This window comes from Mus caroli, chromosome 8, assembly GCF_900094665.2.
Source record: "Mus caroli chromosome 8, CAROLI_EIJ_v1.1, whole genome shotgun sequence".
NCBI lineage: Eukaryota > Metazoa > Chordata > Mammalia > Rodentia > Muridae > Mus > Mus caroli.
Genome location: NC_034577.1, coordinates 9,921,753 through 9,936,160, shown reverse-complemented (window position 1 = coordinate 9,936,160; position 14,408 = coordinate 9,921,753). Strand labels below are relative to the sequence as shown.

The window sequence follows — 14,408 nt, the reverse complement described above, 5'->3', positions numbered from 1 at the left end:
CGCTGCTCTAGAATGATCTAGCTTGTTGGTAGACAGGAGCCACCCCCACCCACCCCATCCAGACAGACTGTAGACCCCTTCAGATGGAGCAGAGTGAAGGGCCCAGGGTTCCTATCCTCTGGGTCATGCCCACATCTGTTCGACCTCTGAAAGGGTTCTTTGAGAACAGGATATAATAATGGCTCTCTCTTCCCAACCTTGGGGTTGAAGCACACGCAGAGTTTTCCTGCCTCCACGCAAGGCGTGGTGCAGTCTGTGTCCGGAGGTCTCAGCCTAAGGTACTCTGTGGAGGGCGGTGACGTTGTAAGATCTTTTAACTGCAGGCTAGAGCTAAAGACTGACACTCTATGGCTCAGTCAGCCCTGTGTCTTGTCTGGCTGACCACTGCACACCTGATGTGACGCCCCAGTGCTGTGGAGAGAATGTGCCCAAGTCCTTCTTGGGGATCTTGAAGACCCATTTCCTGGGAGGCAGGAGCCAGCAGTCTCTCTTTGCATAGCTCAGTAGATCTGGGTGGTGGTACTGGAACCGATCCCAGGGCCTTAAAAGTTCCTCATATTTGTTTCTGTCCCAAGGTAGGACCCTCCATCACAGCTCAGCCTTTTTGGAACCCCTGGGAGCTTCACTGCCCCCCCAGGCTCTGACCACCCCCAACTATATGAGGCGGTGAGGCTTTCAGAGATATTCTGAGTGGTTTTCGTTTTTGTATCCTCCAACTCAGATTTGCCTGACCAGTGCACCCCAAACCCTTGTGATAAGAAGGGTACTCGTATCTGCCAAGACCTCATGGGCAACTTCTTCTGCGTGTGCACAGATGGCTGGGGAGGCCGGCTCTGTGACAAAGGTGAGTCCACACCTTGCCCTCTCTCTGCCCCTCTACCCAAGACTGGGAGCTTAGCCATCCCTACAGTCTTTTCTGTATCAACATCCTTCTTGGGACCCCTTTGCGGGTCCAGGGTGGGATGGTGCTCTGCCTGAGAACCTCCTGAATTCAGCAGCCCCGAGGTTCATCCTCTAGAGCTGCAGGCTCCTCAAGAATTGGGGACCAGGATTAGAGTAAAGGAAATACCACATGGCTCTTAGCACCCCAGCTGATGGGTCCCACCTTGATCTACTCTGGAGCAGGTGTGAGGTATTAGGTAAAGCTGCAAACAAGATGGCAGAGCCTGCCAAGCTTCTCACTCAACACAGCCCTGCGGTGTCCACAGGTTGTCTGGATAGATCTGTTCAGGGTTCTAGACTAGGCTGTGCATTGGTCTCATGACTGCTGGGCACTGATTGGTGGGTCCATTTTGTCCTTCACCCTGTCCCCTTGTGCACCTAGGGACCTCTAGAACCAAGTCTATGGCTTTCCCCACCAGCAGCAGCAGTTCATGTATTTACCATGAGGCCAGCAGGGAAGTGCCCGGGTAGGAGCCCCTCACTCTTTCTTCATGTCCAGATGTCAATGAATGTGTCCAGAAGAATGGGGGCTGCAGCCAGGTCTGCCACAACAAACCAGGAAGCTTCCAATGTGCCTGCCATAGTGGCTTCTCGCTTGCATCAGACGGCCAGACCTGCCAAGGTAAGGCCCTGGCTGTGCAGTGATACCTCACCTGACTTCCTATCCTGGGGAGGGGTGGTGGGATGAGTGTCCTTTGCAGATGGTCCAATCCAGCATCATGGGAGATTCCCTACATCTGAGAGCAAGGGCAAGAGCTGGAGATGCCCATCCACACTTGCGCTTCCAAGGCACCTTCCCACCCACAGAACCTACAGACAGCCTGTGTAGTCACAAGGCCTAGACCCCTGCATGTGACTGCAGGAAACTCCAGGGGTGACAGTCCCCAGTACCTCTGTGCATCTGCCATACCTCCCAGCTCCCCTTACTCTACTCCCAAGAACACAGAAGCAGATGGGACCTCCCCACTGTATGGTCCCATTTCCATTCAGTCCAGATCACCCAGAAAAACCATCTCAGTTGTCCATGTTTTAACCCTGTATTGATTTAGGATCTAGAGGAATGACAGTCAACACAGATAGACCCAGAGTATCTGAGTCACTGAGGCTCACCAGGACCAGGCCACAGCAACCTTTGTGGGTGTTCCAGATGGATGCCTGGGGGTGAGGGGAACTCAGGATCTGAACACAGACATCATCAGACAAATGACGATTTCCCAAACCCAATGTGGGAAAGGGGGAAAGGTTTTATTTTTATCTTCCACAGAGTTCACCTCTGACCATCCCAAAGATTATTCTTAGGAGGTGTGATTGTAGGAGAACTCTCAATCACTGTGTCCTCGTAACTATGTGTAATATACAGGAGATGCATCTGGGGAGGTATAGGCCTCCCCTCCCATGTCCTCTTCATTCAAGGAACAGAGGTCCTCTCATTGTGGCTCTCATCCCTGGCCTTGGCCAAGGGTCATAGCTCCCACACTTTAGTAGCAGGTTGAGGATACCTGCCTTGCATTGTGAATCCTGAGCAATGACGTCTACAGTGTACACAATGTGGGTGAGCAGCATGTGGTCCTTGGGCTCACTATCACTTGACACCCGTGGTGAAGGCATCGTGCCTTCCTCCCATTCTCTACCCTCCTGCCCCAGTGGCTGCTGCAGCTGTCCAAGACCGACCTGTACCGCCTTGGCCTGGCTGCCTTTGCTTGCAGATATCGATGAATGCACAGACTCAGACACCTGTGGGGACGCGCGATGCAAGAACCTGCAGGGCTCCTACTCTTGCCTCTGCGACAAGGGATACACATACAGCTCCAAGGAGAAGACCTGCCAAGGTACCCAGGGTACTTCCTTCTTTGATGCTTAGCCTAGGACACATGTTGGTCACTGCCTGAATGTAGACCACCTTGCTTCATTAGTGGCAATCATTGGTCTGGTGTTCCAGGAAGTCTTTGTACACAGGAGGGTTGGGAAAATGTCAGAACCTCCTAGGAGAGTCTTTGTAGCTTCAATGAAGAGGACCCCTAAAGTGAGCCCTCTGTCTCATCCCCTGATCTGGCCCTATTGTATCCATGCATGTATGCACACAGACCATGCTGTCATGTGTGTGTGTTCCCGTGTGAACTCAAATGAGCACACATCCGCGTGCCGTTAGGCTTCTCTAGCCTGCAGTGGACAAAGGGAAGACCTTGGTAGACTTGGGTTGCACCCACAGTAGATGGAGAGTGATGTGGTCCTCTGTTCTCCTCCCACTTTGGAGGTTCACCATGTCCCAAGGGCAGAGACTCTCCCTCCACAGTCACTCCTGTCTGGGAGCTGCAGGAGACTCCAAAAGATTCCCTACAGGAGCCCTGGAGAAGGGCTGAGCCCTCAAGGAAGGGAGCACGGAGCTAAGAACTTGTGGGGATCCTGGCTCTGTACCACTCTCCACAACCTTGGTCCTCCCGTGTCTGAGCTGGTCAGTCTGAGCACAGTCCTCAGACATCTTCAGTTCTTCATTTCTCTCTAGAAAGTAGGGGCCTAAGAGATAGGCCTCCATGATAACAGGCTGAACAGTGATGTCTACAGAGTCTCTAGGAGGAGTCAGGGGGTTGCACCGAGTGTTTGGCGCCTTCCCATGCCTACTGTGAGTCCCTTTGTCGACAGATGTGGACGAGTGCCAGCAGGATCGCTGTGAGCAGACCTGTGTCAACACCCCAGGCAGCTATACCTGCCACTGTGATGGGCGAGGGGGCCTAAAGCTGTCCCCAGACATGGATACTTGTGAGGTAGGTGACCGTAGTGTCCACTAGATGGCGTCGTGAAGCCCCAGTGCCTGGCTTTGAATAGGACCCTTTGTTAATAATGGGTTATGGGAAGAAACTTTCTAGAGACTTGGTTGACTGAAAACTCCTACTAGCTCCTAGGACCACACAGCTAGCAGAGCCTCTTTTGTTGTGTTGATGAAATTTCCATAGCAACTCCCCACTCTCAGCCACCTGGCCCACTGGTGTAGATCCAAGGTGTGATGTGTTCATACCAGGATATGCATCATATGCATACACACACACACTGTTCAGGGCTCTATATCAAGTAAACTGCGGGGCAGTTGTTCATTGGTGGCATTTGCTGAACAACAGCAGCAAGGACTCTGGGTGACCAAGTACCAGTATAACTTTGCAAGTCAGAGAGACCTATGAAGCTGGAGAACCATTTTTCAACTATGAGCCTGAAGTCCAAATCATTAAGCTCAGTGTGGCAGTTCAGGGCCATTGTGTCCCTCAGGCTCCTGGAAGCCAGCTCAGCCTGCTTTAATTCCATCCTCTCTCTGGTCAGTGGGAAAGCCTACAGCAGAAAGCAGGGAAGACTTCAAGGTCTTCGTGTTCTGTTTGCTTTGTAATAGTATACTAAAAATGATTTTATTATTCCCTGTGTTCCTCTGTGAGATTGACACATTTCATAATTCAAGCTCCAGTAGCAAATAAGAATAGATGAGACAAAAGGGTGATAATGGAAGGAAGAAATCAGAACCCTGGTCCCTGCCTGGAGGCACCGACATGAGCTGGGTCATATGGACTCTGTGATTTCTGGGAGCAGGCTAGCCTTGGGATTCTAGAAGGTCAGAGGAGATCTTCTAGACACCCAATGTGACCTAGGACCTCAAAAGTTACTTGAAAGGCATCCACGGGACATCCCCACCCCCACCCCCAACACCATCCTATCTCATGGCAGGACATCTTACCATGTGTGCCCTTCAGCATGGCCAAGAGCGTGAAGTCCTTGTACCTGGGCCGCATGTTCAGCGGGACCCCCGTGATTAGACTTCGCTTCAAGAGGCTTCAGCCTACCAGGTGAGAAGCGAGGCACACGGGACAGCAGAGCCCAGGTGAGAGAGCTGATCCAGGAGCCCAGCTCCACTTCTGAGAGAACCAGCTCCCCATGTGGAAAGCACCACAGGGGCCAAACTCTACCTGGGCCCAGGGCCCAGGCAGCCCTGCACCACCTGCCTTGAGCCTCAGTTTGTCTCCTGGGTCTGTTTCCAGGCTGCTGGCTGAATTTGACTTCCGCACTTTTGACCCTGAAGGAGTCCTCTTCTTCGCTGGAGGCCGTTCAGACAGCACCTGGATTATCCTGGGCCTAAGAGCTGGGCGGCTTGAGCTGCAGCTTCGGTACAATGGCGTTGGGCGCATCACCAGCAGCGGGCCAACCATCAACCACGGCATGTGGCAAACTGTAAGTGGAAGGCCAAGGCTATCCCTAGCATTTGGGGATGGGTGTGGCCCATGGGCGGGGCACCTGCTCTAGTTAGCCCAGAGCCTCTGCTTCATTGGCTGAGTGTGACTTACTCAGAAAGGGAGATATGTTGATGAAATCTCCATAGCAACTCCCCACTCTCAGCCACCTGTCCCGCTGGTGTAGACCCAAGGTATGATGTATTCATACCAGGATATGCAACATATGCGCGTGTGCGCGCACACACACACACACACACACACACACACACACACACGCCGTCCAGGGCTCTATATCACGTAAACATGCAGCTTTGGCCCAGAAGATACTGGAATAACTGCTTGAGGAGGGCCAAGCATTGTAAGATACCAGAGGGCATAGATAACCAACTCAAAATACCCATGGGCCTGAGCTGGTGGGGCCAGACTCCTCCGTTCATCTACTCATAAGCAATTCTTCTGCCCTCAGCTCTGACGGCTGTACCCACCAGAGCTGGGGTGGTGCACACACGCGTGCGCGTATGCACACACACACACACACATCCTATACTCCAGGCAGTAAAACAGGCTTGGAAGAAAAACAGATGAGTTTTCCTCTTAGCAATGAAGACAAAATGTTCCACTTTGTCGACAAGTAAGGACCCCTGCCATCTCTCCAGTCACCAAGTGCTGTGTGTTCTTCCTAACACTGAGCGATCGGTGTCTCTGCAGCAGAGGAGGAAAGGGTCCACAACGAAAGAAGCTTGGGGGGGGGGTCCCTCTACACAGCCCCGGGGACAACCCTGGAGTAGAACCCAGCTCCCAGCTGTCTGGGAGCAGTCACTGTAACATGGTTCTGTCTAGGTGGCAACTCACACACCGTCACTCATGGCTCAATAATAGAATGGCCCAGGAGGCCAAGGTCTGCCCCTTCCAGTGCTCCCTGACCAGCCATTCATAGCACACTCTGCCCTTCTGATAGATGGGGGCAGATACTAAGTATGCCTCCACCATATCGTATATAATTTAAGTTCCCACACAGGCTTCAAATCTTTCCTATGTGCCAAGTTTCTGAGGAATTTGCTTGATTATTCAACATTACTCCATCCTAGACACTAAATTGTTAGGGGGTTAGAAAACTTAAAACTATGTATGCTCTTCTAACTACAGCAGTCACATGAGTATTGTCGCTCTATAGCCAGCTCACGGGCTGAGCAGAGGTGAGGCCAGAGGTGTTTAAGGTTGGGTACCTCAGGGCTGAGAGGATGAGCTCTGCTTCAGTAGGCATCAGAATCTTGTGAGTAGCAGAGATGTCGTATAAGTTGAGGCAGGAGGTTACATAGGCCACAGTCGTGTATACCATGGAGGTAGACACACCAATGGGAGAGCCAGAGTGAACTGACATTCAGTCCTAGGCTGCACTGAAGAAATATTGGGGTTTCTGCTATAGAAATCTGGAAGCCAGTGAAGGCTGTGGGTGGGTACAGGAAGTGATAGCTCTTCTTTAGCAATAATTGTCCCATTCCCTTGGGCCATTATGGGCACCTAGCCACAGTCACCTGTGCTGGCCTGGTAGGCCTACAGACTGGGTAAGCAAAAAGGTGAGACCGTGTCCTGGATACGGGATTTACCTGACACCTTAGTAGTGAGCGCAGTAAACACTCGATTCTCATCATTATCATCAGACGACGACAACAAACACAGCATCTACCATCTAGACACAGTGCACACTGGGGTCACCTTGGGCACAGCCAACAGTGCCTCATCCACTTTGGGATAAAAGTCTTCCAGATTGGGATTCTCTGCAATGAGGGGCTATTCCTAGATCCCAGAGTCAATGTCACTCTTGGGTGGAAATTTCTCATCTGCATGACACTGGGTGAGGGGCGGCCAGGAGCTTCATTTTTTGGTTCTGGTCCTCTAGAGCCTAGACAGCAGAAGACCCAGGGCTGAATCAAATGAGATTCAAATGTTAGCTTAGGGCTGACAGTACTGACATAGGACACACAGCCTGTGTCCAACCCATACTGATATCCTGCCCACAGCAGCTGTACTGGTGAGGGGGGTCAGAGCTGAGAGACCTGAGCTTGTTTAATCAGGGAATTTTAGCTTGGTGACAAGCCTCTACAAAAGCCAGGGTCATAACGCCCTTCACAGTGTGGTCTGTGGCGTAGGCCGCAGGGCCTGGGCTGCAGCTGTTGGCTCTGTGAGGCTTCGCTGGGCTGTTATCTGACACCGTGTTTGTGTCACATGTGGTGAGAACAGTTCAAACATGAAGCTGGCATTAGGTTCAGTCTGGCTCTGACCCAGCACTCGGCTGCCTTCAGGTTCCCCTTTGTAGCCTGGAGGTTCTTCATGGACACACAAGCCACCGAGGACAGCTCTCTGTGCCAGTCCACAGTGTCCAGGGTCTCAGGTGTGAAGGACATCTTCCTTAGAAGAGAGGCTGAGTGAGCAGGTCTTATCTCACTTTACCGGAGATGAGTTGGACTGCGGTTGGTACCCTGTGCTTGTCTTAGAGCAGGGACTGTATAGACAGCCAGGCTCCAGTTTCTTGTGAGGCTTGTGCCCCATCAGACACGACTCTCAAGTTCTTATAAACCAGAATAAGCATCAATAGGACCTTTCTATGACTTCCTTCTGGAAAAAGCCGTGTGTTGTTTTGGCTTTAATGCCTAAGGTATTGGCGAGACTGGCTTTCTTCACGGGATGATCTTGCCTCCACTTTCAGATCCCTGACCTGTGAGCTTGTGAGGGGAGAGCCACAGTAGTGACTTCCTCTTTGGAAAGAAGGGTGTGGGGAGAACCCAGGACACAGTCTGAGAAAGGCTTAGCTCCTCCTGGACACAGGTGACATGGTGTCGTCTTGTGAGGTCAGACTTCCTAGACCAAATAACTTGGACATTGTTTCCCCTGAGGTCAGGTACCCTTGGCCCTGGAGACACCAGCATGGTCTCGTGGGTCAGGCTCCTTAAACACAGATAACGTGGGGTGCCCGGCACTGAGGTCTGGTGCACTTGATCCAGGTGATACACTCTGGGGCTTTACAGAAGTGACACTTGACTCCCTCCCACCCCCGCCTGACCCCCTCCAGATCTCCGTGGAAGAGCTGGAACGTAACCTTGTCATCAAGGTCAACAAAGATGCTGTAATGAAGATCGCAGTAGCTGGGGAGCTGTTTCAGCTGGAGAGGGGCCTCTATCACCTGAATCTCACCGTGGGCGGCATTCCCTTCAAGGAGAGTGAGCTCGTCCAGCCGGTAAGTCCATTCCCGACACGGGGCAGGACGCAGCTCAGGCTTGGCAGGGCCTACAGGGGTTTGTTTGCCCTGTGGCTGAGCCCAAGTCTTACAATAGTGGGGTTCCACAGAATCTTCCTGCTGGCAGCCATTCACTGGACAGCAGTAACTACTGATGTATTATGCATCACTCGCTGGCCACCTCTCATGATACTCGTTTAAGTTTTCGTCTAGCTTGATAACAAAAAAAAAAATCTATTTTTCAGTAAGATAAAACATACCATTTTGACAAATGGAATAATAAACGCTTTGGATTGCTATCATTTTAGGTTGCTAGCCATACCTAGATTTCTAGTATGCTCTAATGTTGGGCTTTTTTCAAAGTTCTGCTTTGGTCCTATGCCATGCCTGGCCTTTGTTCTTCATCTGTCTCTGAGCCCCGTGGTCAGAACCCTCGTTTGGGAGATGACAACACACGCTGCAGATGGAAACCCGCTTAGTAGCTCATAGTGACTTGGTCACCAAGAGAGTCCCAAGGGGGTAACATCCACCACACGGTTGCAGATCTGTGACACGTAAGGGTGGCCTGATTTGATGGTGCAACAGTTTGCACACCGTGAGCATGTGGTTAAGCTGGGACTGGCATCCCTTCCCCTGGGCTGACTTTTCTACCTCTGCTTTGTCCGCCCGAGTAAGGCAGAGGCAAGGTACAATCACAATAAAATGCCCCCGACTTACAGAGTCAGGTGGCAGGTACCTTGTCCCTCTGCCCACAGTGACAGACAGAGCAGGTGGCTGCCTCACTGTTATGTGTGCCCCTGCCCTGCATGGATATAGGTGTCCTGAAATGTTCTGAAAACTGAAGAGCTCTCGTGAAAAACTCCCTCAAGTTGTGTTTACAATACAGACGCACACACACACATAGAAGCCAGAGGGCCCTGCCTGTAGATCCTGTAGTGCTAGGCTCGAAGCCTCTCTTGCTCTAATCTGCCATTATAGTGTCCTAGCTCTGGAAGCCACCAGGAGTCGGTCACCTGTCTTTCCAGATTAACCCTCGCCTGGACGGGTGCATGAGGAGTTGGAACTGGCTGAACGGGGAAGACAGCGCCATCCAGGAGACAGTCAAGGCGAACACAAAAATGCAGTGCTTCTCTGTGACAGAGAGGGGCTCCTTCTTCCCGGGGAATGGATTTGCTACCTACAGGCTCAACTACAGTAAGTGGGTGTCGCCCTGCCCCTACCCGGGGCTGGCCGTGGTGGGACCGCTAGACAGCTATATGCTGACGTATAAGATGCTTCCTGTCTTCGTGAGTACCAGTGATGAACTGGTTACCTACAGGCCAGGGCAGGCCTCAGCAGGGCCGGCAAAGCCCAGCTCCCAGGACAGCTGCCTGGACCTCACATGTTAGCCATGAAAGAGAAAGTGATGGAGACACGGTCCAATGGTTAGAAGTGGATGGGGAAGCCTAAGGAGAACCTGGACAGTCAACCTTGAACATGTCCGAACACATGACATGTGCGCAGAAGTATGCCAAGCCTTCGCTGGCCGGGGACTTCATGAAGGTTGTAAATCAGAGATAAGTTTAGAGGTGGAAAGAGGATGTAGCATGAAGACAGGAAGGAGGTCAGTCTTTATCACCCTTGGAAGGGGCCTGCACGTGCGCTCAGGCCCACAGGGAGACAAAGCAGAAAGGGCCTGCAAAGTGTATCCTGCTGTGCTTCTCAGGCATGTGGCTGAAGAGGGGGGATGCATGGGGCCTGCAGCGCTTTGGTGAGTGGGCCTGCCGTGATGGAAACTCTGTCCACCAGGCCTGGGCATGACCAAGGAGGGTCAGGTAGGTCTGGTACTCAGCTCGTAGGCTCCTTTATGCAAGAGCCCATAATTTCTTAAAGTAAAATAGCCATTGAGGGTCATTTGGAGCCGCCCAACCTTAAATTCTGAGAGAGAGTAACGATGCCTGGTGACTCGCCAGGCTGAGAGAATGCACCAGACAGGCAGGGTCTGGTGTCTTGGTCTAGCGCCTACTAGGTGAGATACACTTGGCCTCTTCTGTGAGGACAAAGTGTTTTTATTCTTTTTTTTTTTTTCAATCTGTGTTCATACACTCGACAAACTATTGAGAATTAATCCTGTAGATGTCATCTAGTACAGAATAGAGGACTTGATTTGACCATGGTGGGTGGGGAGACCAGGCCAGCTTCAGCACCCTCTGGTATACTACAGAGGGCAGTGAGGTGGAACAACCCTGATTCGCAGCGGCTTCCTCTACTACTGGATTTTGTGAGGTACAGATGTAAATATCAAGACTAAGGGTAATCAGGACTTGCGTCATGCAGCTGCGCCAGCACCCACATGTGTTATATGGGAATACGTTCACGAGGCTCTGGAACGCTCAGCCAAGGCACCCAGACCACAGACATACATAGGGCCTGCTGCAGCGATGCCTCCCACAGCATCTGTTCTCAGTCACCCACAAGTATGGCCTCAAGTTCTCTAGCCAACTTGCATGCTGTAGGGTCTCCTAGAGCCAGCAGAAGGGAGGCTAGCGCATTGGCTGAGGCTGTGGACGGTGCTTTGAGAACAGCAGGGGGAGACGTGGGAATGAGGAGGAGGCAGATGGCCCTTTCTGCTGGGCTTGTAGCTCCCTGGATAAGTTGTTACCCAGAGGACACTTTGAGGTGAGGAGCAGCCATACTTAGGCATCCCCCATGCCCATGGGTTGATAGTCTACATTCAGTGCTGGAGTTCTTGACCCTGTTCTGCATTCTGAGGAAATAAGGGTTGTGGCTCCAATTCACCTGACCGACACAGGCGTGCTGCTAGCACTGGTGGGGGGACAACGATGTCATCCCCCTCTCTGTGGCCCTGGCCGAGTACCACTCAGCAGGCATGTCGACACCCTGGCAGGTCTTGGGGTACAACCTGTTGCGTGCTCCCCACTCGCCTTCTTACCAGGAGGTGCCCTCCCAGAGCGTGCAGAGCTGTCGTCCCCTGTGGTCACTCCGGTCCGAGCTGCCACTCACTCTCGCCTCTCTGCCACTTGGATTGCCTTGTGATGGGCCGCTTTCATTGCAGCTCGAACATCACTGGATGTCGGCACGGAAACCACCTGGGAAGTTAAAGTTGTAGCTCGGATCCGCCCTGCCACGGACACGGGGGTGCTGCTGGCGCTGGTGGGGGACGACGATGTCGTCCCCCTCTCTGTGGCCCTGGTCGACTATCACTCTACAAAGAAGCTCAAGAAGCAGGTAGGATTGAATGAGGCCAGCTCTGACTAGGACACGCTGACCACCGTGCAACCCCATCTCCACCCCCTTTGACCTCAGTGAAAGCCCTGAGACACACCCATTCATCCCTGGCACCAAGTAGCAAGGAAAGGTCCCCAGGCCCCCACCCACTCTCTGGGATATTGACTTGTTGAACCCCGCCCTGCCCTGGAGACTCCTTCCCAGACCCAGGTCTGAGTGCACACAGCTAGGTGTCCCCTCTGGCTTTGGGGACAAGGTTGCAATGCAGTCGCACAGGCACAACTGTACTGCATGGGCCAAGGTGGCTGGTGGGGCAGTGAGCTTCTGTGGGGCTGTAAGCATGGAGTGTCTCACAGGGAGCCATACATACAAGAGTCACATCACGTCACTAGCACTCTGAGATTTCCATATTCTTCTATGAGTCAGCTGCCCCTCAGGCAGAGCTCTGCTTCACCGCAGACTATGTCCAGTGGCCCCCCAAGCCAGGCAACTATATGAAGCCTCTGACTCCAACTATTTGCTTATAGGAAACGAGGCTATTGAGAAAGGAAAAACCTTCCTGTCTCCCATGTTCCTAAGAGGGGTGTGCGTCAGACAGGAGGGTTTCTCTTTCCATCTGCCCAGGCCATAGAGCCGGGCTTGCTACTTATATTGACCAGCAACAGGGTTAATTTCCATGATGCATAGCACCAAGGGGTCCAGGCTTCATGCTGCCCAGCATCTCGACCCACCCCTAGCATGTGTGATCAACAGACCAAGGCCCTTGCCAGCAAAGACTGTTCACCCCAGAGAGGGCAGAGTGTCTGATCTTTCCCAGTGCTGGTACCACGGCGCTACAGCTGTATCCTCTTACATCCTTTTGAGAAGTCAGCTCAGGCTGGGAAAGGGTAACCCAAGCCCTTGGTTTTCCAGGGACTGCAAAAGGTTTTGCGTGTATGGGTGTTTGGCCTGCACGGCATGAATGGGCACCATGTGCCCGTGGAGACCAGGAGAGGGCAGCAGATCCCCTGGAACTGAGGTCAGAGATGGTTGTGATCCATATGGATGCTGGAAGAGAACTCAAGTCCTCTGTAAGAGCAGTATGCGCTCTAACCACTGAGCCATCTCCTCCTGTCACCTTCTGGCTGCTCCCTGCTTTACAAAGAAACCGAGCCCAGGGGAGAAGGCACAAGGGTTCCTAGATATCCTCAGAGCGAGGGTTACCAGACACCCTAAGAAGGGACTAGTGTACAAAGACCGAGACTAGTAAGGTAGAACAGCTAGCCGACGGGGCCAGCCTCGCCCAGGATAGGCAGACCCCTCTACAACTCCTCTGCCTCTCTATCCCCGGCAGTTGGTGGTCCTGGCAGTTGAGGATGTTGCCCTGGCACTGATGGAAATCAAGGTGTGCGATAGCCAGGAACACACGGTCGCTGTCTCCCTGCGGGAGGGTGAGGCCACCCTAGAAGTGGATGGCACGAAGGGCCAGAGTGAAGTGAGCACTGCCCAGCTGCAGGAGCGACTGGACACACTTAAGACACATCTGCAAGGCTCTGTGCACACCTATGTTGGAGGCCTGCCAGGTAGGAGCACTCTGCCCGACTTGCTTCACATAGGGGCTGTGGTAATGACTGGGAGACAGGGTTCTTGTCACAGGAACTATAAATGCAGGTTGCCCTATACTAAGGTTAGAGTGAGGGGTCTTATCAGTTCAGTCCCTCATCTGGCAGACATGGCTCTAAGTCATCCATCCTAGAGTGTTGTCCGAGAACCCAGGAGCCCAAACACAGAGGAGAGGCGATGCAAAATGAGGTACCTGGATACTGGCAGGCATCTGTAAGCTTTAAGTAGCTGGCAGTGTAACTGCCTGCCCTTCGCACACATTTACCAGAAGCTAGCAAGAGCAGCCAACAGCATCCTGCTTGCTTACACAGGCCCACGGTGGGACAGGGGTAGCAGGTATGCACGGGACTTGAGTTTTAGCAAACAGCAGACTCTCTGGCCCGCTGGGTAGGTATTTAGTTTTAACCATCAGAATCAAAGGCATGGGGACTCACAATAGAAGATATTCACGAGAACATCTGCATGCCTGGGGGTGGCGGTGGCGGTTAAGGGATGACGATGTCTTATGCCTCTAAGATCTGTGACCCCATGGGATAATAACAGAAAGGGGACACACATCCTGCAGAGTCCGGGCAAGGCTGGCCCTCAGCTATATGGAGGGTGGGGAACATGGTGTGGCCAGGATCGAGTGCCTTTGGTTCAGTGTTTGCCCTCCCCCTGCTCAGAAGTATCAGTGATTTCTGCGCCCGTCACTGCGTTCTACCGCGGATGCATGACTCTGGAGGTAAACGGGAAAATCCTGGACCTGGATACGGCCTCGTACAAGCACAGTGACATCACCTCCCACTCCTGCCCGCCTGTGGAGCATGCCACCCCCTAGACCGAGCTGCAAGAGGGCTCCACACCTAAAGACAAAAATGAAGCAGGGTTTGGACACACAGCACTGGCTCCTCTCGCATGGTCCTGCAACACTGGAGCAGGTGGGCTACTGCCCTTGTGGGTTTTTTTTTTCCTTGAGATCTTTCTTTTTGCCTTGTAACATATCTGTACATAATGGGATGGATGTCGGGTCACCGGCTGCTCAGAGAGCCACGTGACCTGGTGGGAGCTGGCTGGAAGGGGCTGGGCTGGAGGGGCAGGCAGTTTGCAGCAGAACGGGTGTGAAGAAAATAATTCTGTATTATTTTTATTACTACATGCTTCTTTCTGACTCTAAAATATGGAAAATAAAATATTTACAGAAACCTTTTTAA

General features: G+C 52.5%; 1 protein-coding gene across 1 annotated transcript in view; it reads left to right on the top strand.

Moving 5' to 3' along the window:
* The window catches only part of Gas6 (growth arrest specific 6), a 29,082-nt gene extending 14,674 nt beyond the window's left edge, over positions 1-14,408 (top strand). Inside the window, exons 5-15 of the mRNA XM_021170760.1 lie at positions 722-844; positions 1,442-1,564; positions 2,649-2,771; positions 3,583-3,704; positions 4,648-4,766; positions 4,959-5,148; positions 8,221-8,385; positions 9,411-9,579; positions 11,441-11,613; positions 12,947-13,175; positions 13,881-14,408. Coding sequence (XP_021026419.1) covers positions 722-844; positions 1,442-1,564; positions 2,649-2,771; positions 3,583-3,704; positions 4,648-4,766; positions 4,959-5,148; positions 8,221-8,385; positions 9,411-9,579; positions 11,441-11,613; positions 12,947-13,175; positions 13,881-14,035 — 1,691 coding nt within the window. The 3' untranslated portion in view covers positions 14,036-14,408. The remainder of the gene's footprint in view (positions 1-721; positions 845-1,441; positions 1,565-2,648; positions 2,772-3,582; positions 3,705-4,647; positions 4,767-4,958; positions 5,149-8,220; positions 8,386-9,410; positions 9,580-11,440; positions 11,614-12,946; positions 13,176-13,880) is intronic.